The sequence below is a fragment of the Carcharodon carcharias genome, chromosome 4 (genome assembly GCF_017639515.1).
Source record: "Carcharodon carcharias isolate sCarCar2 chromosome 4, sCarCar2.pri, whole genome shotgun sequence".
In the NCBI taxonomy this organism is placed as follows: domain Eukaryota; kingdom Metazoa; phylum Chordata; class Chondrichthyes; order Lamniformes; family Lamnidae; genus Carcharodon; species Carcharodon carcharias.
This window is the reverse complement of record NC_054470.1, coordinates 49,715,832-49,741,907: the sequence shown is the minus strand read 5'-3', so window position 1 is coordinate 49,741,907 and position 26,076 is coordinate 49,715,832. Positions and strand designations below refer to the sequence as shown.

General features: G+C 43.3%; 1 protein-coding gene across 3 annotated transcripts in view; it reads right to left on the bottom strand.

The window, feature by feature from the left end:
• The window catches only part of kank1a (KN motif and ankyrin repeat domains 1a), a 230,304-nt gene that overhangs the window by 76,289 nt on the left and 127,939 nt on the right, over positions 1–26,076 (bottom strand). For all 3 annotated transcript variants that reach the window (XM_041186282.1, XM_041186281.1, XM_041186280.1), the window contains one exon: positions 18,361–18,471. In XM_041186282.1, coding sequence (XP_041042216.1) covers positions 18,361–18,394 — 34 coding nt within the window. In that variant the 5' untranslated portion in view covers positions 18,395–18,471. The remainder of the gene's footprint in view (positions 1–18,360; positions 18,472–26,076) is intronic.

Sequence of the window (26,076 nt, the reverse complement as noted above, 5' to 3'; positions counted from 1 at the left end):
GCTTTGGGGAGTCAGGTGGTGAGTTACTCGCCGCAGGGTTCCAACCTCTGCAGCCACAGTATTTATATGGCTGGTCCAGTTCAGTTTCTTGTCAATGGTAACCCCCAGGATGTTGATAGTGGGGAGTTTAGTGATGCTAATGCCTTTGACCGTCAAGGGGCGATAGCTAGGTTTTAATTTGTTGGAGATGGTCATTGCCTGGCACTTGTGTGCCGCGAATGTTACTTGCCACTTGTCAGCACAAGCCTGGATATTGTTCAGGTCTTGCTGCATTTGGACACAGACAGCTTCAGTATCTGAGTCGTTGTGATTGGTGCTGAACATTGTGCAATCATCAGTGAACATCCCCAATTCTGAGCTTATCATGGAACCAAGGTCCTTGATGAAGCAGCTGAAGGTGGTTGGGCTAAGGACACTACCCTGAGGAACTCCTGCAGTGATGTCCTGGAGCTGAGATGACTGACCTCCAACAACCACAACCACCTTCCTTTGTGCTAGCTATGACTCCAAGCAGTGAGAGTTTTCCCCCTGATTCCCATTGACTCCAGTTCTGTTAGGGTGCCTTGACATCATGGGCAGGCGCACTCACCTCTGGAGTTCAGCTCTTTAGTCCATGTTTGAACCAAGGCTGTAATGAAGTCAGAAACTGAGTGATCCTGGCGGAATTCAAATTGTGCTTAAGTCTCTAGGATGGGTCTTGAATCCACAACTTCTGACTCAAAGATGTGAATGCTGCCAACTGAGCCACAGCTTACTCAAGAACCTGTACAAAAGCTTCCTCAGCGGTAATCTAGAATCAGCACTCAAGTTATTTTTCAATTAAATCAGATTATTTGAAGGCACTGTTTTTGAAGTAAATAATTTGCCACTGAATAATTCTAGTACAAAGCAGGAGGCCAAGTTTGTGAACCAAAGAAGTTTCACCAAAGTCTTCAAGCGCTGAGACTTAAAAGGTAAACTGGGCTGTTAAAGGAAGCAAAAGTGGTAATAGTGGAGGCTCCAACCATTTTCCAAACCTTTCTGGTTATAGCTGCAGTGCGAGAGGACTCTTAATGTTGTACCATCGTTTTAAAAGGGAGAAAGGAATAATCTGAGTAATTACAGGCCAGTCAGACTAACATCGGTAGTGGAAAAATTACTGGAACAAATTCTGAAGGACAGGTTAAATTGTTTATGAATTAATCAAAGGCAATCAGCACGGAAAGTACAGGGTATGATTAAGAAGTTTGCAGATGACACAAATATTGGCAGGAAGTTGTCAATGCACCTTTCAGGTGGGCAGAACAGTGACAAAATGGATTTCAATCCAGAGAAGTGAGAAGGAGTGCATTTGGGGAAGGTTAACAAGGCAAGGGAATGCACAACAAAATGGTGGGAGACTGAAGTGTAGAGGAACAGAGACACCTTGGAGAGCACATCCACAGCTCCCTGAAGGGGGGTGGACACATAGATATGGTGATCAAGAAGGCATACGGCACTTATGAGCTGAAGCACAGAATACAAGGGCTGGATGGTTATGCTGGGACTGTGTAAAACACTGGTTAGGCCACGATTGGAGTACTGTGTGCAGTTCTGGTCACTGCACAATAGGGAAAAAGTGATTGTGCTGGAGACGCTACAAAACAGATTTACAAGGATGTTGCCTGGATTGGAGAATTTTAAGTTCTGAGCAAAGATTGGATAGGGTAGGGTTGTTTTCTTTGGAACAGAGGAGGCTGAGGAGACCTAACTAAAACATAAGATTATGAGGGGTCTAGATAAGAATGTCCCATCTCTCTTGGTTAAAGGATCCATAACCAGGGGGCGTAGATCTACCATAACAGGTAGGATTCATGGGTTTACAGTGGATTCATGGGGAAATTCTTGCATCCCAAGGGTGGTGGTGATCTGGAACTCGCTGTCAAAAAAAGTGTGGTAGAGGCAGTAACCCTCATAACATTTAACAAGTACTTTGATAGACACTTAAGGTAGCATAATCTACAAGGCTGGTTGGCTTCTTGTTGGCCAATGCAGACATGATGAGCTGAGTGATTTGTGGTTCTGTAAATTTCTATGATGCTGAAATTACAATTCTAAACTTGGGTGTATCTACAGCTCCAATTGCAGGAGGGTAATATTCATGTACTGGCTAACTCACTCTCTCTCATAGAATCAAAGGACTGATGAAGCCAAACTACAATGGGCTATAATGACAGGGAACTGAGTTAACCCACACATAAAATGAGCCATGGGTGGAATCTTCTGCTCCTGCCAGCAGTGGGTATCTTGACGGATGGAGGAGCAAGATTTGGCAGGAAGCCAAAAATCAGTTCCCCAATTTTGGGAAATTAGTTAGGGATCTTGTTCTCCCCACTTTCATGGTGGCTTAAAGGGGGTCGAGTGGGGGTTTGCCCCGCTCTCCAGTGGAAGTCACTCAACTTCCACTCCAGCCACTGGACTTAGTCTCCAGAACAAATGATTCACCCTATGACTCTGGCAGACCATATGTGATTTTGGATATTTTATCTTTTGCAAGATACTTCTAGAATCTAGATCAACAATGTGCTGAGCCATCACATTTTTGTAAACAAAGATTATTTTTAAAGTTACAGAATAATCAGTTGTATCTGCAGATGTGTTCTCAAACATTGTGTACAAAGAACATTTTTGTATTTGGATCAAGATTTTTTAATATGTTTTAAAAGGCAAGTTTATTCATTTTTGTGCAACGGTGCATTGAAACTATTCTATTGAAATGCTTTTGGCAAAATTGATTAGATTTCAAAAATACCTTGCTTGCATTTGACAATGAACTTGATCACAATGACCACGCAAAACAAAAACTGGTGTTAAAAGAAATTGGTAACTGGAACATTGCCAATAGATTTTCTTTGAGCATTATGCACATCATACAATGCTTCAGTTTACTCTTATTGTATCAGGTACAGATTGAAGATGCTATAAAATGAATGCCAATGTGGTTTGTGTACATGGATGGACCTAATTCTGAGTGGTTGATAAATTGTGAGCAGTTAGAGAAGGCACTGGCCCATTATTTACTGTCAAAGTAAATGGTGAACCTAATGATGCTTGCCATTATTTGTGCAGATCCTACAGTCACTTCAGGCTTGGCATAGTAAGGTTAAAGATAGAAATTGAGAAGTTGCTCTTAGATGTACTGCTTCACCATTAGCTTCACAAAAACAGCAATTTGCCGTCTGGCTCACTACAGAAATGGATTGAACAGCATGAAGTTGCCGACTTGTCCAGTAGGTTCAAAGTAAAGCTCACCACATTGTTAAATGTTGCTCACAACGGGCCAAGTATCCTATTAATAATGTGTTACGTGATATGTGTTAATTATTGCCAAAGAGCCTTTTTGCCACTGAACATTTCCTACAACAAATGTGGACTCTCGTTTTTTCAATCATTAGTTGGAGAGTTGAAAAACTTTATTAAAAAAATGTACTTCCCATTCCCCATTTTCTATTAATCCAATCTTTCTTTCCCTCTCCGCTTCCCTTTTCTGCACAATATTTGGCAATAAATTCACTCACTCTAATTTGTGCTTTCTTCACAGTCCATGTAGTATATATTTCACAATACTCCAATTTAAGAGGATATACAGTTACTTGACAAACACACCAAGGTCACAGATGCCTGGCTTCCCTTGCTGCAATGTTATCAACTTGCACTTTCAGCAACTTCCATTCAAAAAAATCTTGTACATGCAAAGACAAATCTAATTAATTACGGGTGCCATAAGATGCTTTGCCACATCAAATTATTGTCCATCATAAAGGAGGAAAACTTGAGAAAGATTTAAGGCCATGGGCAGTGAGTGAAGGGGTAATGGCTTTGGGGATACTCTTATAAATATGATATTTAATGCAAAGTGTTAGGAAGCAAAATGCCATGGCCGGGGGGGGCTGTGGAGGAGAGAGAGGGAGGACGAGAGAGAGAGAGGATGTGAGAGAGAGAGAGAGAGAGGGTGTGTGAGAGAGAGAGAGAGAGAGAGAGAGAGGGCAAGAGAGAGAGAGAGAGGGCAAGAGAGAGAGAGGGAGAGGGCAAGAGAGAGAGAGGGGGAGGGGGAGGGAGAGCGGGTGAGAGGGAGGGAGAAAATATGAGAATAGAGAACGGTAGAATACAGATGCTGAAATTTTGGAATCTAATTATATGTTCACTTGTGATAAGTACAAGTCCAGAATTAATGAATAATTTCCTAACAAATGATACAATCCTATTTATTCTAATTTGCCGCACTGAGGGTTTTATTGTAAATATCAAAGTAACATATGTCAGCATTATAGGAGTTTTGGCTCATTACATTTTGTTTCTCTAAAAACATAAAAGACTAAGTTTGAGATAAAGAAGCTAGTCTACTCACCACACTGTAATAATCCTTCTCTTTCTCCCACACAGTGCAAAATGCAAGTCTGTTGCACACTTCACATTTAGACTGGCTCGTTTATTCCTGACACATCAGCAGGCAAATAACTAGCATTGCTAAGGCCAGCTTTCTCAGTTCCTTTGGAATTTCCTTGTAAATGTTGTAGTAGCTGCCAAGCCATAAGTCTCAATTCTACTATTCTTCTTAATACCAGTTAGCATTGTGTCAATCACCCAGAGTTTCAGAGGGCTGTCTTTCAGGTTCTACTGAAGTAAAACCATACTGTCAATAGAGCAATGTTTAATTATTACACAGCCTGCACTGGCAACTGACTCATGCTTCGAGTTACGGTAGTTAAAGATTAGACAAAGGCTGCAGATTGATAGCAACCCCATCGGAAATACTTTTTTTCAACAAGAGCACTAACATCATAGCTCACATTCGCTCAAAATGAAATGGCTAAGGCTGTGGGGCTACACTGGCTGGATTTATATGGTTTACTTAAGACAACATAGAATTAAAGAATCAAAAATAAACAAGCTTTAATCATAAAAATGCTTTCAGCACATTACTCAAGAAATGGACTTGGGAGGTGCCAAGTTATATATGTGTACTGTGCCTTTTTACTCCCTGAAACCTGCAACTTGCATGTATACAGTTCTTTTAAAATAATTTCCCACATCTTCTAATTAGGATCGGAAACTCTATTTCCAACCGTGATCAGACAAAAAATATCCATTTACCTTCCTCCGATTTTTCTGGGCAATATTCCAATGGAGAATCCTACCAAACGGATTCAGAGCAGGAAGCCTCAGTGACATCAGCAAAATGAGAATCCACGCAGAAGCCTTGCCCCTTTTTAGGGCACCTGCCGCCATATTCTGTTAAATAACGTGTTTAACTGTTCCAAAACTTCTTTGAAAAGCTATGGAGAGGTGGTGAGTGTGTGTAAGGGGGACGGGGGGTGCGAGAGGGCAGAGGGGTGAGGAGGTCGGGGTGGCGTGGTCAGGTGGTGAGGAGGTCAGGTCGAGGGGCAGGTTAGGGGGAGGAGGGTCAGTGGGGTTAGTCTTGGCTTCAGGGGAGAGAGTCAGCTGGCGAGGTCAGGTCAGAGTGCAGGGGAGTTGGAGGGGGAAAGAATTGGAGTGGTGGTCAGTTGAAAAGTTACCCAGGGGTTAAACTAAGATTTTTGTGTGTAAAATTTCATGGCTAATTATCCAGGTAAGTAAGTTGGAACAGTCCAAAGTCTCCCATTCTACTGAGTTGGACAATTTTTCGGATGCTCCTGGGAATTGCCAATCGAAGTTCAAACTTCCCAGGTAATTTCCAAGGAATCATTGTATTTAGGCTTCAAAGGGGTCCTATAGTGCATCTTGGAGGGGTACACCCGGTCCCCAACTATCCAGAGATTGGAAAATCTGGGCCATTAAAACTTCCCAAGCCAAACAACAGAAATGCAGTCAACAAAAAAAAAACAGTGCATCGAAAAAACATTAGGACAGGTGATTAAACACATGGTTAAAGAGGTAGGTATGAAGCAGCATCTTAAAAAGAGGAGGAAGAAGTGAAGAGGCAAAGATGTTTGCTGGGGAGAATTTCTAGTGCTTAGGTCCTAGATGGCTAAAGGCATGACCACCAATGCGAAGGAAGTGCAAGATCCACAAGAGGCCAGAGTCGGGAGAACACAGATTTCTTGCAGGATTGTTGGGTTGAAGGAGGTTGCAAGAACTGCCATGGAAGGATTTGTACAGGAGGGTGAGAACTTTTTTTTTTAAAAAAAAGAGGTATTGCTGGTCCAGGTGCTGAGATAGTTCAGCAAACATAGGTGATGTTGAATGGAACTTGATGCGAGTTAGGACACAGGGAGCAGAGTTTTGGATGAGTTTAAGTTTCTAGAGGATGGAAGATAGGAGGATGGTCAGGACAGCATTGAAATGGTGGAGTCTGGAGGAAATAAAAGCAGATGAAAATTTCAAAAGCAAAAGTTGAAAGGCAGGAGTGGAGAGAGGTGATGTTACAGAGATGGAATATGCATGTAAATCACCAATTTCCTCCAACCCATAAGATGACAGCATGTTCAAGGACCTTGGCAGGGAAAGAGGTTGGAGATGGGGTGATAGTTTGCAAGCGCAGAGAGATTGAGGCATGGTAGAAGACTGGTTTGTTGGCATAGGGGCAGGGAGGAGTGCAAATGAGGCACTTGAACAAATAAATGGTTTAAATATTATTGACAAAGAAGTTCATTACTTCCGCATTAGTTGGAAGCAAGAGTGAAAGGGACTTAGCAAGAAAGATGACAAGGGTTATCTTTGCAGTCCTGGATGTTTTGGCACAGGGGAGCAGGGACACAGTGTTTGATGTGATCCAACAGGGGGCAAGGCCTGCTCGCTGACATGTAAAATGACGCGGGATGTCAACAAAATCAGCTGCAGGCCCCCTGACCTGTCAATGGCCAATTGAGGCCATTGACAGGATCATTTGACCAATTAAAGGACCTGTGCATCCAACCTTGACGTTGGTGGGCAGGCCAGGAGCCACAGCGGCAAACAGAAAAAACAAGAAACCCCATCCAGTGGGATGAGGTTTTATGCAGGGTTTTAAAAATTCTAATAAGGTTATTCTGTTAATTATGAGCATGTCCCAATTCTTGTGACATTGTCATTTGAAGGGGACATATAAAGGAATTTTTTTTCTATTTTTAATATTTTTCGAAGTACAGGTGATCTCCCTGAGGCTGCACTTAGCCTCAGGGAGATGTGCGCTTTTAGGGAGTCCCCCCGCCCGCCCAGGGACCGCATAACATTTCCTGCTAGACGTCATGCAAGGTGGGCCTTAATTGGCCCACCCATGTAAAATGGCAGCTTTGCCAGCGGGGATCAGCTCCCCGCCCGCCAGAGATTGGGCCAGGTCGGGCCTGCCCACCCGACAGGCAGAAAATTCTGCCCTAAGGCTTATTTTGTGTACAGTTAGCCTACAGATTTTTTTTAAAAATTACACTACGCCAATTTGAAATCTCTTATTCAACTCAATTAGTTCCCTTGGATTAATACTCTAAAGAAGCACAGAGCAAGAAAGGTGCAATACTGAACATCAAGATCCAGTGTTGTTTACTAACCCTCTGATATCTAGAGTGGAAGGGTTCCACACCTCCAATTCCATGTCACAGTTCCCTTAAATTTATGAATACTGCATGAGCCCCTCCTTTTTTTGATTGACAAGTTTACCTTTGTTTGATTTTAAAAATAACTACTTATTTTTATTTATTCTTTTGCAGAATGTGGGTGTCACTGGCTAGGCCAGCATTTTTTGCCCTTGCCTAGTTGCTCTTGAGGTGGTGGTGGTGAACCAATGCAGTCTATGTGGTGTGGGCACATCCACACTGCTGTTAAGAAGAGAGTTACAGGATTTTGACCCAATGACAGTGAAGGAACGGTGATATAGTTCCAAGTCAGGATGGTGGCTTTGAGGGGAACTCGCAGGTGGTGGTGTTCCTATGCACTTGCTGTCCTTGTCCTTCTAGGTGGTAGAGGTTATGGGTTTGGAAGGTGCTGTTGAAGCAGCCTTGGTGAGCTGCTGCAGTGCATCTTGTAGATAGTATACAATGCTGCCATTATGCAGCGGTGGAGGGAATGAATGTTTCCAGTTGTGAATGGGTGCCAATCAAGTACACTGCTTTGTCCTGGATGGTGTCAAGCTTCTTGAGTGTTGTTGAAGCTGCACTCATCCAGGCAAGTAGAAATTATTCCATCACGCTCTTGACTTGTGCCTTCTAGATGGTGGACAGGCTTTGGTGAGTCAGGAGGAGAGTTATTCGCTGCAGAATTCCCAACCTTGTAGCCACTGTATTTATATAGCTGGTTCAGTTCAGTTTCTGATCAGCAGCAACCTTCAGGATGTTGATATTGGGGGATTCATTGTAATGTCATTGAATGTCAAAGGGAGATGGTTAGATTCTCTCTTGTTGGAGATGGCCATTGCCTGGCACTTGTGTGGCGTGAATGTTCCTCGTCATTTATCAGCCCAAGTCTGAATGTTGCCCAGGTCTTGCTGCATTTGGACAAGGACTGCTTCAGTATCAGAGGAATTGTGAATAGTACAATCATTGGAGAATGTGCAATCATTGGAGAACATTATGACGGAGGGATTGTAATTGATAAAGCAGCTGAAGATGGTTGGGTCTAGGGCACGAAATAATATATTAAATCAATTGATATCAACTGCGAGAAACAGGATAAAACATAAGACCCATGAAATAATGCAAATGGAATAGCTTGTATGGTAACTCACAACTGACACAGAGATGGGTCAGTTATAGCCACTAGGAGTGGTCTATAAATCAAGATACAAGGTGTCTCAAGCTAATAGTAGAAGCAGAATGTTTAACAATTCATCTGGTAAAGAGTTTTTCTAAAATCTGAGTGGATAAAAACACTACAAAATCAGAACCAAAAATGTCCCTGGTATGATTCCAAGTTAGTTGCAATGCTGCTTTTGGCATTCGACAAACTGGCCTCAGCACCTCGATGGGAAGAGTTCCCATTCCGGATTGTAATCCGGTAAACAAACCTGCTGGAAAGTGTTCAGATGTTCAGTGATAAGTGGGTCAGGCTCAGGTGTGCTCAAATTGCCTGAAAATGCCTATTGTCTAGACTAACACATGAAGAATGGCAACTTGGGCAAAGTGCCAGAAGGCAACAGGAATTGTATCCTGATAAAATTCAAACATCCTCAAGATGGGAGAGGAAATTAGTTTGGATTTTTAAATAACAGTCAAGCTAAGAGTTGGGTTTAATGGTGCACCACATTCCTTTGTGGTTTGGTTTCAGTGCAACCAGGGATAATGAAAATACAAATTACTGCTGCATGATGCCAGTTTGCAATGTTTATATTGTGACATTTTCATTAAGCGAATCTTCAAATAGTCCAGAATCCTAGGCAGGTAACAGAACGGCTTTTGTTAGCCAATGAATTTAGTGATTTTCATTGAAAAATAGGAAAATTGATAGAATATGATCCCAAAATAAATCGGAGAAAATCCCATAATCCTGTACAATTAAAACTAAACTCAACTTATTCAGTCATTAGTTGGTTTTGATTATAAACTGAAAAATTGCATACTGCAGTCCTCAAACCACCAGTGGAAATCATAGAAGCCTAAATAATGAAAACAACTTTACTTCCTCAATCACCATAAACTAGTACCTGACTCTAGTTTGTGATTGTAGTGATTGGAACAAAGCTCATTGTCATGCTTGAAGCTTTGAACTTCTCGGCAGTGGAACTCACCACTTAATGGGATATGGTGTTTGTCAATATTGAAGAGAGGAGAAAGGTGGGACACTCACATTGGCAGGTTGCAGTGCTCTGGAGAGCTGGTAATTGACTGTCCTGCATGGTGCATTGATGGGAGCTTAGAAAGTCCACCCGTCGCTGGGCCTATTCTATTTGACTCCAGACAACCTTGAAAGCCAATGCCTAAGTTAAAAGTGGAATTAGCTGGCGGCAAGAAGGGAGTTTACCAGCACTGTGCTGAAAAGCTTTGCAGTTTTAGGTCATTACACTCCAGCAGGATTTCAACATACATTTGGGCTTCCTAAGGATTGGCTCTTGCCAACCTGTAACCAAGTCCTTTGTGAATAGAGAAGTGTAAGAGGATGCACACTCTATAATTAGAGAAACAGAAATTCAACTTGTATCGATTAACTTTAATTTGGAGACACAAGCATAGTGACAGGTTTCCGCACATGATGCTAAGCTTAAAGGAGGACTAGGAGCTGGAAATTCAGTACAAATAACATGCCCGGCCCACAAATTCTTGACAAACAATATTTCACATCTCTTGGTGCAAAACTATAGTTAACAGTGGGTGTAGGTGCAAATGAAAAAAAAAGGATGAAAGAGAGAAAAAATGGAGTGAATGAGAAAGGCAAGAGTTTGAAAGAGAGAGAGAAAAAGAAAGAAATGGAAAAAAGAAAATGAGAATGATATAATGTAACTATGTTAATGGAGTTTGTATGATTGCATGATCTGCATGTCTCCATATGTTCATCTTCATTTGTACTGAACATATTTTTCTTGATGTTCCTTTAGCTTGACTGACTCACTTTGCAGCCCAAGACCAACACTTGCTGTCATACATTTAAAGACATTTCTTCGATGGTATAAATAAGTACTACAAGTCTTCCAGAAAAAATTGCAGATTGTAAAGCTGCTAGTTAATCTGCACGTATCTGGCTTTCTGTGTATTAATTCGCATTAAAGCAGTTAAGATTCAATTAATGCTGTAGATCGGAAGCCACAATTTTGAACAAAAAGTAAAATCTGTCATTTTAAGGCTACTAACTATAAATCTAAGAATGTAATGCTCAGCTATTTCACATGACATTTTACAGTAAATTTGGTACCAAGTTATATATAAATGACAATTAAGGAAAATTTGCATGTGATGCAGATACCTGTTATTTGCAAATGTATTATATTCCTTTTTTAAATCTACCTTTTGTGTTAAAAAAGGCACCAGATAATCAGATCCTGACTGACTCTGCTTTTTCTAAATTATGCACACATGGTGCTTTGAAAACATTGTACAGATTGTGTGAACTACTTTCTCACTTTAGCAAGGCCACCAGATTAGAACAAGGGCTCAAAGTACCAAAAATATTACTTACAGCATCAATTTAAGAAAATATACAAGAATACTGGAACTGCGGCCTACTGCTGAGTGCAAGTCACTTTATCTGTACTATGATGGCAAATCTAATGATTGCAGCTTTCTATCTACAGCTTCTTCATAAGACACCCAAGATGAAATATGGCCAATTCCTTGGCATTCTTAAGTTGACCTCTCCCCTTGAACAATTCAGTAAAAATCAAAGTCCATATTTATTATGTGATTCCGTTTTAGAGATAGTATTCTACAATTTCAACCATTCACAATTACAGACTATTGTTTATCATTATTGAAAGTTTGTAATTCAGTTCATTTTAACTGGTGTTTGAAAGAGAGAAATAGTTAAAATTGTGCAATTCAATGAAAACTATAAAAATTGTTGGCCCAGTCTATCATTCCACTTATGATGATTCATCAGTTCCACTGCTACTTGTATATTTGCTGCATTAATTCTAAATCAGTTTCTCCCTAGGCACTAGTGGTCTAAATTTAATTTAATGATGTCACAGGTTTGCACTCAGATTGATTAAATGCACAACACTAAGATTGCATCATCACTATTACTCTCATATAGTAACTGTACTATAATCTAATCTATTTTCTCAAAGAGACACTGGAGCTTATATCATTACAGCAAAATTAAAAGGAGATTTGATAGATGCACACAAAAGCTTTCAAAAGTTAAATTGGTGAAGATTATTTTCACTGGCGAGTGAAACAATAAATATAGGGCACACATTCATGATAGTCACCAAAAGAACAAAGAGAAGCTGGGAGATTCTGTAAAGCAGAGGGTTATTGCAATTACCAAACCTACCCTACCAGAAAGCAGAATCCATAATAGCTTATAAATAAGAGGCAGACAAATATTTGTAAAAAAAGGGTATGTGGAAAAAGCAGCAAATGCTACTAAATGATTGGTTCTTTCAGAAAGTTAGCATAGGTGAATAGGCCATCCTTGTGCATTAGAAGCAGAGTCTAAATGATTTGGCATCCAATCTGCCATTTTGGAACACTGGTCCTGTGAATGCCCTCTCAAAACAGTCTCAGCTGAACATGTGCTCGATCTGCAAAAAGGGCATCTCACTAATTGGATCATGTGACTGTCAGGTGAATTTTTTTGGACTTTCTTCTGCTGCCAGCAGAGTTAGAGGAAACACTGTGTACGATGTTATTGTTGGCGAAGCTTGGAAATGTTGTTGGAGTGGTTCTGCCTTTTCCATGAAGTTTGAATTCCTGTGAGGTCATGGGAGCTATGGTTGCAGTCCCTCTTGGCCTGCAGCACAACAGATAGATGAAGCACATGTAGCAAAGTGGGAAAGCTGTGCAAACAAGGAGGGGGATGGAAATTCACAATAGAAGACAATACGCACCATATCCATCTAGTTTACAGGGAACACTTGTCCCACTTCCACCATGGAATGATGTCTAAAGTGGCAATAATTCACCAAGGAGATGCTTACTCAAACAAAACCTACTTCCTCAGAGAAGGATGAGGAACGTGCTGCCAACAGCCGTGCGATCACCATAGTCCTCAGCTTCTATGTTGCAAGATCCTGTAGGGCTGAAATCGCTCGATTCACTAAGATTTCATTGCTCACTGTACATTGTTACATAGAGGAGACTTCATAATCTTCTCCCAGACCTGAGAGAAACAGCAGAAGCTAGCATGTTGCTACACCAGGCTATTGGGATTTCCAATATGCAGGCGCCATATCTCAATCAGGAAATGTATTGGAACTGTAAAGGATATGGCCATTAACATGCAGTTGGTCTGTGACCATGCACAGACCACCATGTTAGTTAGTATCCTAGCAGCAGAAACCAAGATGCTTTTATCCTGTGCCGGTCAAGAATAAAGAATTCCCCAGTATCACTACCCTCAGAGAAGGAATTCCTCCTCATCTCTGTCTTAAATGGGTGACCCCTTACGCTAAGATTATGCCCTCTGGTCCTAGATTCTCCCACAAGGGGAAACAACCTCTCAGCATCTACTCTCTCAAGCCCCCCTAAGAATCTTACATGTTTCAATAAGGTCACCTCTCATTCTTCTACACTCCAATGAGTACAGGCCCAACCTACTCAACCTCTCCTCATAAGAAAATCCCTCCATCCTCTGGATCAACCTAGTGAACTTCTCTGGACTGCCTCCAATGCCAGTATATCTTTCCTTAGATAAGGGAACCAAAACTGCTCACAGGTGTGGTCTAACTAGTACCTTGTATAGTTTTAGCAAGACTTGCCTATTTTTATACTCCATCCCTTTTGAAATAAAGGCCAACATTCCATTTGCCTTCCCTATTACCTGCAGAACTTATTTGTTAGCTTTTTATGATTCATGCACCAGGACTCCCAAATCTCTCTGTACTGCAACTTTCTGTAGTTTTTCTCCATGTAAATAATATTCAGCTCCTTTATTCTTCCTGCCAAAATGCATAATCTCTCATTCTCCCACGTTATGGCCTGAATTTTTCAGGTGGCGGGTAGGCTTGGCAGGAGCAGGTGGTCGCGAAGCCAATCACTGCCCGCCAATTAAGGCCCGCCCAGCTTAAGACACAATTGGTAGTGCTCATGCTACCTGTGTGGGTGGAGGGAGGAGGAGAGTGCATATGAAAGAGCGCTTCAATCCCCCGAGGTATTTATATGAGAATTTGCACATGAAAGAGCGCTTCAATCCCCCTGAGGTATTTATATGAGAATTTATTTATTTAATAAAAGCTTTAGGAAACCTCATCCCGCTCGTGGATGAGGTTTCCTAAAAGACGTAAAGGCTGTTTGGCCTTTTCACCTGCCTGCCAACTTTAAGGTTGGGATGGGCAGTGATTACAATTAGTTAGTTCCTTAATGGTCTTAATAGGCCGTTTACATATTGGCAGGTGCTCAGATGCCAAACGAAACATCACAACTCAGCGCGATGACGTTGGGGCGCACGTCATTTTACACGTCGGCTTGTCAGGCCCGCCCCCACACACCGACTGAAAAATTCTGCCCTATATTCCATCTGCCGAGTTTTTGCCCACTCACTTAACCTGTCTATATCCCTCTGTAGACTGTCATCCTCAACATTTGCCTTCCCACCTATTTTTGTTCCATCCGCAAACTTGGCAACAGTATATTCACTTCCCTCATCTAAGTCATTAATATATTTGGTAAATAATTGTGGCCTGAGCACTGACCCCTGTGGCACTCCATTAGTTACAGGTTGCCATCCTGAAAATGCCACCCTTATCCCAACTCTTTGTTTTCTATTAGTTAGCCAATCCTCTATCCATGCTAATATACTACCCCAACACCATAGGACTACTTAATACGTACAGTACCATATCAAATGCCTTTTGGAAATCCTAATATATTACATATACTGCCTCCCCTTTACCTATTCTGCTTGTTACCTCTTCAATGAATGCTAATAAATTTATCAGGCATGATTTCCCTTTCATGAAGCCATGCTGACTCTGCTTGAATATATTATATTATATCTGCTATTACATCCTTTATAACAGACTCCAACATTTTCCCAATGATGGATCTTAAGCTAACTGGCCTCTAGCTACCTGTTTTTTTGTCTCCCTCCCTTTTTGAATAAAGGTGTTACATTGGCAGTTTTCCAATCCTCTGGGACTTTTCCAGAATCTAAGGGCTCTTGGAAGATTACTACCAATGCTTCCGCTATTTATGTAGCTACTTTCTTTAATATCCTAGGATGCAACCCATCAGGGGACTTACCAGCCTTTAGCCCCATTAGTTTCCCTAGTACCTTTTCCTTTAGTGATAGTTATTGTATTTATTTCCTCCCCGACTTTTTCCCCTTGATTATTTAGTATTTTTGGAATGCTACTAGTGTCTTCTACCATGAAGACTGATGCAAAGTATTTATTCAACTCCCCTGCCATTTCCTGGTTCCCCATTGTTATTTCCCCAGTCTCATTCTCTAAGGGGCCTATATTCATTTTGGTCTCTCTTTCTCATTTTATATGCTTAACCTCTTACTGTCCATTTTTTATATTACTTGCTACTTTATCGTCAAAGTTTATTTTCTCCCTCTATTTTTTTTGGTCACATTTTGTTGGTTTTTAAAACTTTCCGAATCCTCTGGCCTACCACTAATCTCTGTCACATAGTATCAAATTGAAATTAAAAAACATACAATCTTTATCTTCCTTGGTTAACCATGGTTAGTTTATCCCCTTCCTCAAATCCTTCTTTCTCACTGGGATATATCTTTGTTGGAAGTTATGAACTATTTTCTTAAATGTCTGCCATTGTTCATCAACCGCTTTTTCTGCTAAACTCCTTTTCCAGTCCATTCCAGCCAACTCTGCCCTCACTCCTTTGTAATTACTCTTAGTTCAGTTTAGCACACTTGTTTCCGACCTAAGTTTCTCACTCTCAAACTGAATGCTAAATTCTACTATATTATGGTCACTGTTTCCGAGGGGATCTCTTACTCTGAGATCATTTGTTAAACCTGCCTCATTACACATGACCAGATCCAAAATAGCCTGATCCCTGGCTGGATCCACAACGTATCCTGATCCCTGGCTGGCTCCACAACACATTGTTCTAAGAAACTGACCTGAATACACCCTGTCGGCTACATCTTCCAGTCGGCGAGCAGGGGGCAGGGCCTGTGTGCCGACACGTAAAATGACACTGGGTGGCATCGGGTATGTGTCCCGATGTCACCCCGTGTCATTTAGATTTTCAGTTTGGCCTGGCTGCGCACCTGCCGACCTGTCAAAGGTCTATTAAGGCCATTAAAAAAAATAATTAAACTGACTAATGGACCAGCTCATCCAACCTGAAGGTTGCCAGGCAGGCGGAGAGCCCAGGCGGCCTTCAGAAAGAACATATAACCTCATCCATGGGCGGGATGAGGTTTCATGAGGGTATTAAAATTTGTACGAAATGTCTAAATAAAATAAATTGATGTAATCCAGCTCATGTGGCAGGAATATTTTTTCCTGCCTTGGATGAAATTTTGAATCTTGAGCTGATCTCCCTGAGGCAGTACTTTGCCTCAGGGAAACCTGTGCGCTCTTTTGTGCGCATGCCTCCTGGCTCAGGGAATCCGCCCCCCACACCACCCCCCCCCCCCACAAAACAGCGCTTCCGAGCGGACGTCACACTGGGTGGGACTTAATTGGCCTGCCCACGCAAAATGGCACCGCGCCCCCAACTGGGGGCATGGATCGGAAACCCACCCGCTTGCGCACAATCCCCCTGACGGAGAAAATGCTGTCCTATGAATTCTTGCTCATGGCTACGTCTGCCAATTTGATTTTCTCAATCTACATTAAAGTCATGAAGGACTAATGTACTGCCTTTTTTTACATGCCCTCATTATCTCCTAATTTATTCTCTGTCCTATAGTATGGTTACTGTTAGGGGCCTATAGACTACTCCCACCAGTGTCTACTTCACCTTTTTATTTCTTACCTCCGCCCATATGGATTCTACATCTTCCGATCCAAGATCATTTCTTGCTATCGTACTTATTTGGGTGGCAGTTCATGGGGAGAGCTGGGTAGGAATTTAAAGGCCCATGGTCAAATAATCTTCAATTTGCACTTCACGTCAGGCTGAGGTATTCTCAGCAAGGCCGGTTACAACAGCTTCAGTTGGTGCTAGCCCAATAATTCGCAACACTGTCTTGCCCAAGGGGCTCACGAGATGCAGGTGTGCCTGGTCAACTAAATTTCTAATATTACAGCATTTAACATAGAATATGGGCAAGGAAATACATGTGGAAATTAAGTTTGCATTTAATTAAGAAAGATGTGCTCAGTTAATTTCAGAACCCAAGAGGATTGCTAGTCAGCAAACCATAAATTAATTATGTTTTGTATGTGAAAATTTACCTTTTCCCCAGTTTAACCTCATTTTAAAAATATTTAAAATATGACAAATATTAGCAGAGATAATGATATGGCATGTGTGTGCAGATGTACATGTGTACATAGGTTAGACAGAGAGTAATGCATTAAAACTAAATGTTTAAATGACAGAGGAGACTTTGAATTTCTTAATCTCCCTCCACCAAATGAGACACTTACAATTGCCATTAAATCGCTGAAGATCCAAAGACAGCTTAGAAGATTTTTTTTTAACAAGTTATTTGGACTTCTGAATATTTCCACAATTCATGGTCACAGTACAAGAACATCACACTCCACATGACATTTAACTAAAATTCTACAGATGGCATAACATTGAAAGTCTGTTAAAATGCATCTGCCATCCTGCTTTTCAGGAATCTTGATAGTGGTAGCTGGGCCACAATTCCAATCTTTATAGTAGAGCAGTGATGACAACAGCTTGATATGTAGCGACTTTTGTTGGGAGATTAATCTCTTGTTTCTATTGGAGTCCCCACTCGAGTTTGCTAAAACTGAAGCTGGCCCTTCCAATACAGTGAATGGTGTCAATTGTGGCATGCTGAGGGAACAATACTGAGATAACAGAAAATGCCCCCTGGTTGTAATCACAGTCACTGTGAATGTAACTGGTAGGCAATTTTTTTTAAACATATTGATTGCAGGATCAAAAATCAGGGTGGCTCAAGAAATAGTTGGATAGTGAGCTACAGTCAGATATTGCAATAGAGGTGGGCAGATGAAACTCTATTAATGTAGATATCTTGAAATTTTGCAACATTAACCCCAATGCCTGGGAAGGATGAATCAGGCAGCCTCATGATGCGCTGTATAGTGGAAAATGATTCTTCTATTGAAGAAGTCAGAAATTTATAGTGCATCCATTATTACACACAGCTTGAAGAACACAAGTCCAAGAACATACATTTCTGAACATTGAGAGAGTTATTTAACTAAGCAGTGTTAAAGATATGGTAGGGGGACTGCTACATCAGATACCAAAGAAAGCTAAACTAATAAGTTTGTGACACTTTAATATGTTCTCTTCCAATTATTTTTGAGAAGTTATATTTCCTGATGATTTGCTGCTTTCAGATCTTTGAGTAAAATCATATTGCACTTCCCAACAAGTTTCATTAAAAATGCATTAATTTTTCTCCATTAGTTGCATGCTCATACAAACTAAATACTGCACCCAATAAAGACAATGTATATTCATACAGTTGCATTAATTTCTTTGTTATCTTGATGAAATCACTTGCACTTTTTGTTTCATTTCATTGTAGAACAGTAAATTCAGTAGAAGGCACAGGATGTCAATGCAAGACTTGTGGTGTAATTTGGAAATGAAACTTTATTGGACCTAGAAGTGATCTTATGCTATTACGTTGATTTTATCCAAAGACAAAAGTTCTACACTACAGTATTGCAATAATACAAGCGGTTACCTGGAACACTCCCATTAATCACAGTGTGAGCCATATCTGCATCTGTTTATTCATAAATCCACAAAGACATTAGTCATGCAACCATGCATCAAGTCCAGCCAGTCATGCAACCTGGAAAGGAAGAAGAAAACATTTGTGTCAAGTACATGACCATCAATACGAAGTTGGCACAAGTTGCCTCCAATTGTGTAAGTTAGAAATCAAAGTAGCTTGTGTTTTACAGTGCACGTACAAATTATCATGGTACACAACAGTCTTTGGCACAAAAATGACTCAACTAGTTATTTTGTAAATGACATCTCAACCTCAAAACTATCAGGATTCAACAATAAACTCTACAATAGTCTTAAACAAGCCCTTCCAATAGCTTTCTGGAAAAAGGCAACATCCTGTAAAACAAAAATAAAACAGATGATGTTTGTCCCCCTGGTCGGTGCGCTATTAGCTGTGTTCAGCCTGCATGCCAAGTAAGTGCAAACTGGCTTTAGTGCTCCTGAACTGGATCCTGATTGTTACTGAGTGACCATACTGTAAAATATTTGGAGATTGGAGCAGGCTCATCGGAGATGCCTGGGGCTTATCCCAGGCCAATGATATAGTCTGCCCAGGATCACAGGCCACTTGGATGAGGTATCAGAAAGCTGTCAATGCCAGGATCCAAGGAAATACACAGAGAAGAAAATAAAAAAAGGAAAAAAAAATCAAATAGCAATTTAAAAAATACATGCAATAGTTTTTTCTGAAGATGCTTTATCCCCCTGTGATGCAGTGATGTACTTTTATATCTAACTGATGATGCTAGAGAGTGCAAAAATTGTTTCAACAAAATTTTTATCCATTGAAAGGTGAGGATTTTAAATGATCAAATCCAGGCTAAGAAGCCAGGTTTGATGCCTTTTCAAAAGTAAATGATTATTCAAATGTGCAACTTCCAAAGTTATTTTGAAATCTATTTGATTACCTTGATTAAAGAAACACTAACACTTCTAACAAATTTAAAATGATTCTTTATTTGTAGCTTTTAGGTCCTGTATAATCCTTGGAAACAAACAGATGTTAATATATTTATACTTCACAATAGCAAACATCCACACCATGCAATGAAATTACAAGCTGTACAGGCTACCCAACTGAATCATAAACTTTATAGTGCAAGAGGCGGCTATTTGGCCAATCAAGTCTGCACTGGCTCTCTGAAAGAGTATTCTACCTAGTCCCACTCCCCTGTCTTATCCCTGCAACCTTGCACATTCTCTCTTTTCAGATAGCGATCCAATTACCTTTTGAATACCTCAATTGAAACAGCCTCCAACACTTTCAAAGTTTGTTCCAGACACCAACTGCCCTCTGGTTTAAAAAAATCCTTCCTCACATTACTCCTTTTGCCAATTATTTTACATCTGTGTCCTCCAGTTCTTGGTGCTCTCAAGTGGAAACAGTTTCTCACTATTTACATTGTCCATACCCCTCAGTATCTTGAATACCTCTATCAAGTCTCCTCTCACCCTTTTTTTCTCCAAGGAAAACAGTCCCAACCTCTCCAACCTATCCTCATAGCCACAGTTCTTTCACAGAATCTCACGGTGCTGAAGAGCACTTTGGCCCTTCGAGTCTGCACTGACCATTCTTATGAATCTCCTCTGTACTCTCTCCAATGCCTTCACATCCTTCCTTAAGTATGGTGCCCATGACTGGACGCAGCACTCCAGCACTAGCTAGTGTCTTGCACAAGTTCAACATAGCCTCCTTACTCTTGTACTCAATGCCCCTATTAGTAAAGCCTAAAGATACTATATGCTTTATTAACTGCTCTCTCAACAGGCCCTGCCATCTTCAATGACTTATGTATGTACACAAGTAGGTCCCTCTGTTCCTGGACCTTCTTTAGATTTTCTCACTTTATTTTATACTGTGTCACCATATCACAAGGTACAAACAGAATATTTTCCTCGCCACATTTCTCACAAATAACATATGTCAAAGTCAGTCAGTCTCGTGTCAAAATCAGAAAACAAAAATTTCACACGTTAATCCCTCAAAAACATTACTTGTGTATAAGTTGACTCAAGACTGTGGTTTGTGTGTGTGTTGTGTTATGTGTGTGGTGGGTAATGGCCCCCCTCACTAGTGGACTTTGAGCACCAATATTTTAAAAGCCTCTGACCACACTGAACATGAGGAGCCAGTCACACTTCTACTGTAGAGGTTTTTTATACATTTATAAAGGAAAACCAGCATATTCACAAAGCAGGTTTAGAGAAAAAAAAAGGTGGATTTCAAACAACCACTCCAGTCAAATCTGCTGACTGCAGTTATTTCAACAAATTAAAATGAAGCTCAACCACTAACTGCTATTTTAACAAGAGTATTAGTGTTAATTCCCATAATTATTTGCAAATAAATGTATTCTACAGAAGCCGAAGTCTGGTGTGAACATTCAATGACCTGTATTGCATATCAACTGCACTTCTAGAATTACCATCAGAACTATTATTCTGCTTTCACCAATTAGATTTGAGAGATAATCTCCATTTGCTAGGTCTATTGTTCAGGATTCTAATTTAGTGTTATCAAAATTAAATTTTTTTCTGTTAAAGCTTCATTGTTTTCACAGTCTTAACTAACTGAACCCTGCTGAAACTACTCAAACCTCAGGATAATATTTCGACCAACAAGGTTATATAATAATGTTAGAAAACTGACGCTTCTGTGCAACTGCTGCTTTCAATAAAGCAAGAAAGTATTTATAGGGCAGAATTTTCTGGCTGGCGTGTGGGTGGCGGAGCCCACACGTCAACGCTTAAAATGTCGCGCACTGACATTGCACGAGCATCCCGACATCAGCGCGCGGCATCGCGATATTTCAGTCAGTGGGTGTGCACAGCAGTGGGATTTTTTATTAAATCTCATGCGATGGCGGGATATGTGGGCTCAGAGGGGTTGTTCATGTTTTCCATTAAGCATTTAATGCAGAAAGTGTTTTCAAGTTGCCTGTATGATTGTTAGCAGTTCTCATTGATTTCCAAGAGCTTTTTGTGTACTTTGAAACCAGTCTGCAGACAATAATCTTTCTCGGGCCTGCAACTTTCTGGAGGCCTCCATTTAGCCTGGGGGTATGGGTTCTGACATCTCCATTGGAGGCAGTTCCTCTGAGGAGGAAGGGAAGGATAGAATTAGGAGGAGGCCAGGACTGGACAATCAGCCTCCAGGGGAGCCACCATTGGGTGTCCAGGTGCAGGCACAAGGGGTGCAGGGCCAAGCGGTTGTCCAAGGTGAAAGGGGCCGCAGAAGACACCACTATCCTGCTGCTAGGTGTACTGGCGGTAAAGCAGCTACCTCATTATGACTGAAGTGCAGTGTTGAAGGAGGCTAGGTCTCTTAAGGGAGACAGTCAACTATATCTGTCAGATGATTAGCCCTGAGGTCTCCCCTAACTGTGGGCATGGACACGCCATACCAGCAACTCTGAAGCTCACAGCTACCCTCCACTTCTCTGCCTCTGGCTCTTTCCAGGTCTCGGTGGGTGATCTTTGCGGTGTCTCCCAATCAGCTGTCCACACTTGTGTCAAGCAGGTTACAGATGCTCTTTTCAATGGGTATTGACCTTCATCCACTTCTGCTGCGACCAGGCAAGTCAGGCACAGCGAGCCAGAGGTTCCCCCGCATACAATCGACTGTACACGCGGCCATCAAGGCACCAGTAGGTGAGCCTGGTGCCTTCTTCAACAGGAATGGCTTCCACTCCATGAACGTGCAGATAGTGTGTGATCACAGGATGCTGATTCTACAAGTCTGTGCAAGGTACCCAGGCAGCTCCCACGACCCCTACATCCTCAGGCGCTCCCAGGTGCCGGGGCTCTTCAGTGCTCCGGCTCGGCTGGATGGTTGGCTGCTGGGTGACAAGGACTGTCCCCTGCGAAGGTGGCCCATGATGCTACTCCGCCGTCCAAGAACAGAAGCTGAGGAGTGGTACAATAGGAGCCATGCCTCTACAAGGGCTGTGGCGGAGAGAACCATCTGTCTTCTCAAGATGCGCTTCCGATGCCTGGACCGCTAAGGGGGCGCACTCCAGTACCCCCCCAGATCGCATCTCTCTGATAGTGGTAGCATGCTGCACTCTGCACAATCTTGCGCTGAGAAGGGGGGATGCAATTGATGATGAAGACCTTGACTCACTGGATGAGGCTGCACATGATGAATCCAGCAGTGGTTCAGAGGAAGCACAGGGCAATGATGAGGGGCAGCACGCTGACCTGCTACTATACCAAGGAGGCAGGGGCACCCAGGACAATTTAATCCAACGAACCTTCAGCTAGGTCCACACACATGGATCAGCAGGAACAGCGTTGCCTGGCTTTTCCACACGTGGTACATCTAGTAGGTGCTACATCTTCCACCTCATCAGCTGCAACTAAGGGCTTAGTACAGAAACATCAAGGTCCACTCAAACACTCATGAGATGTCTGTGAAAAAGACAAATGCAGCACAAAGGAACCACCCTCCGCCATGGTCAGAAAAGTGGATATTATTCTGTCCAACATAAAACACAAATATCTCGGTTGCAAACCTAAGTATATTTTCCCTTATCTAAGGCCAACACAAAATCACCAGTGACATACCCGTTGAGTGCCTAATGTGCCTTATGCTTTTATTTGCGGGTGCCACATCTAGGTGTCGCCCCATCACTCGGAGCGGGTTGTGAGACAGCCTGCTGACTCTGCTGTCCTGTTGGCCTCGATGACCTTGGCGGGCGTCCTCTGGCCCATGGAGCCTGTGCTGGCCCTGTATGGGAGGGAGTGGCCAATTCCAGAACTGGCATCTCCCCAGTTGTTGCAGCCTCAACGGATGCAACGTTGACTGGCAGAGGGGCGGAGGAGCTACTGCCCTCATCCGGAACGCCCTGAGAGGAGCTCACGACAACGACAGGCAGCTGCTGCGCCAATGTCAGATCACAATGGACCTCCCTGCTCACCGCAAATGCATGGGCACTGAGTGCCAATTCTTGGTGCCTGCAACTTCTCCCACATTGGGATTGACCACCCATGGCCATTACTGCTGTGAGGCCTTGCAGGTCAGAGTGTAACCCAATCAGAAGATTTTCCATCCGATCGAACCCCCTCTCCATGAAAGTCGCCAATCTCTCAGTGGCGGAAGCGTGAAGCTCTGCCCTGAGATTCATGCCTTCACGTACACTCTGCCTGGACTCCTCCATCGCAAAGACCAACTGAAGCATACCCTCATGCAACTCTGCCAGATGCAAATGCGCTTCCTGCCACTTGTCCTGCAGCTCTGCATTGGTGCCAACTCCAGAGGCACGTCATCAGTACCGGACTCAGCATGTGCCTCGTCCCCTGCAGCTCTCCGGCTGCTGGTGCCATCGGCACTCTCTGTCCGTGCCATCTCCTCCAGTGATTGTGAAGTGCCCTCTCCACTGTGACCCGGGGCACTAGCCAACATTAAATTCCCCACCAAAGTGTTTGTCTGTGCTGGTGTCTGGCTGGCTGAAATGATGTGCCACAAGTTGCACATCTTGGACCTCAGGTGTGGAGGGGGGGCCTCTGGTGTCTATGGGCACGGCGATCTGGTGGTGATGCTGAAATTAATAAGAAGGACAGTGCATCAGTTAGCGTACAGTCAGTTAAACCTTTCATCCCTTTACCCCCCAGCCTCAAGTCGCTCACCCTTCAAGTCCCTAAGGAGGCTAACATTGGTGGGGTGGAAAAGAGTCAAGAGGAGGCCTGCACATTAGACGTGCATACAGACAGGCTGGGCAGATGGCCTCAGGAATGCCACATGGCATGTTATGTCCCATAAGAATGGGGAGAGTGCAGAGGTACCTGACCTGGATGCATGCTGGCCTGAGGATACATTCCAAATACTTGCGACGTTTACGTGGAGCACAGGAGATTGACAGATCACATTATTGACCTCCATAATGTTAGAAGGGGCATAGACCGGGTGGGCAACATTTCCCCTTGGCGCAGGGATGAGTAACGTGGTGGCATTTATTTAAGTTGAGCGCCATGAGGTTCACAGCTGAGGTGCTGAGGACCTTTTGGACAGAGTAATGTGGGGCTCACTGGCTGAAAGGGTGGTAGAGGTGCCAACTCCCCTAAGATGCAAAGCGTCTTTGGCTGTGCAGCAGTGATGCCATGGCATGTTAGGCCATGGGGATAGTGGTCACAAATGGGATAAGGCGACTTTGGAAGGTGGTGGAGATGCGCATCCTCAAGGGGATGAGGGACCTTTGTGTATGACCCACATATCAGAATGTCTCAGTCTGTGAATGAGCAGTGTTGCAACATTAACGATTGCAGCAACCATCAGTGGTTTGGATGGTGGGCAGACAGAGTAGATGGGACTGTGGACCTCAAATACCTGCCCACTGGACCTCAGCCTCGCCACCACCTGCCGCCCTGGCCGCCTGCCTCCTCCCTAGTTCCATGGCCTGCTCCTCGTAAATGGTGAGGCACTGGAGCAGGGCGTGCCCACCACCAGTCCCCTGCCGCTCTCGCTGATTGTGCTCAGTTTTTGCTTGCAGAACAGAGAAGAGGATTTATTGGGGCTGATCGCTAATGTACTCTGCACACGCATGCCGCACCCCAACCACAGTGGCCCACCTGAGGCCTCCAGTGGCTCCTGTCCATACTACTGGTGATCAGTCCCCAGAAGATAGTGAGGCTACTCCCAACCTCCTCCCCCAACAGCCACCTTGGACACATTTGGCGTCCATCACTTTGAATAACACACGGGTCTTAGCGCCCAAGGCAAGGAGGCGCTAATGCCAGCAGATGGCTCTTGGCCACGACACCTTGAGGCTCCCCTTCCACCATCTCATCATCATCAATATGACATGTGTTGGAGTTCTGAGTATGTGTCTAGCAGCCTCCCCTGCAGGTTACCCCCAGACGACGCAAATGCTACAAACACCAACATATGCTGCGGGGAGAACCCATCTTCTCCTCAATCACTAAGGCTGATGTAAGCATGGTCACTACCTGTTTGCCCACCCAGTGTGTGCCAAATGCCCAATGTAGTAATGACAGCAAGAAGGGGTGGGGGGGGGGGGGCGGTGCTCAAAGGCTAAGGCTGACTTCTGGGTCAAATGGCCAAGACAGACATAGTACTTACCTTTCCAGAGCGCAGCAATTCATTGAATCGCTTACGGCATTGGGTGCCTGTGCGCCGCACATCATCATGGGCGCTTACAGCATCACCCATCTCCTCCCACGCCTGCCTGATGACACGAGGGGGCTCTCCTCCTCCCATCCTCCGGAAATAAAATATCCCGATGGCTGGACACCTCTTGGAGGAGGACAGCAAGGCATGCATCAGAGAAGCAAGCGGCACACTGGCAGGCCCCGCTGGCCTCTCCTGCAGCCGGCCCCCCTCCTCTTGCTCCAGGTCTGTGACAGCTGCATCTCTCTCTCCCCGAGTGGCCATGGTCCACTGCCTCAACCAGGCTGCCTGACCACTCCTTATACAGACTGCTGGTTCCCCATTGGAACCAGCGGTCTGAGCACGCCCACCTCCGTGACTATTTTCCCGTTCTCCATGGGAGTCCCTAATCTGCTTGACGGGCCTTATTTGTCCCGCCCGCGCAAAATAGCGGCGCGGCCTGTTTCAGCAGCGGCAATCAGCTGCCCGTCCGCCGCTGAGCCGGTCGGGCCCACCCATCAAGGGCAAGATTCTGCCCATAGGGTGTACATAATTAAC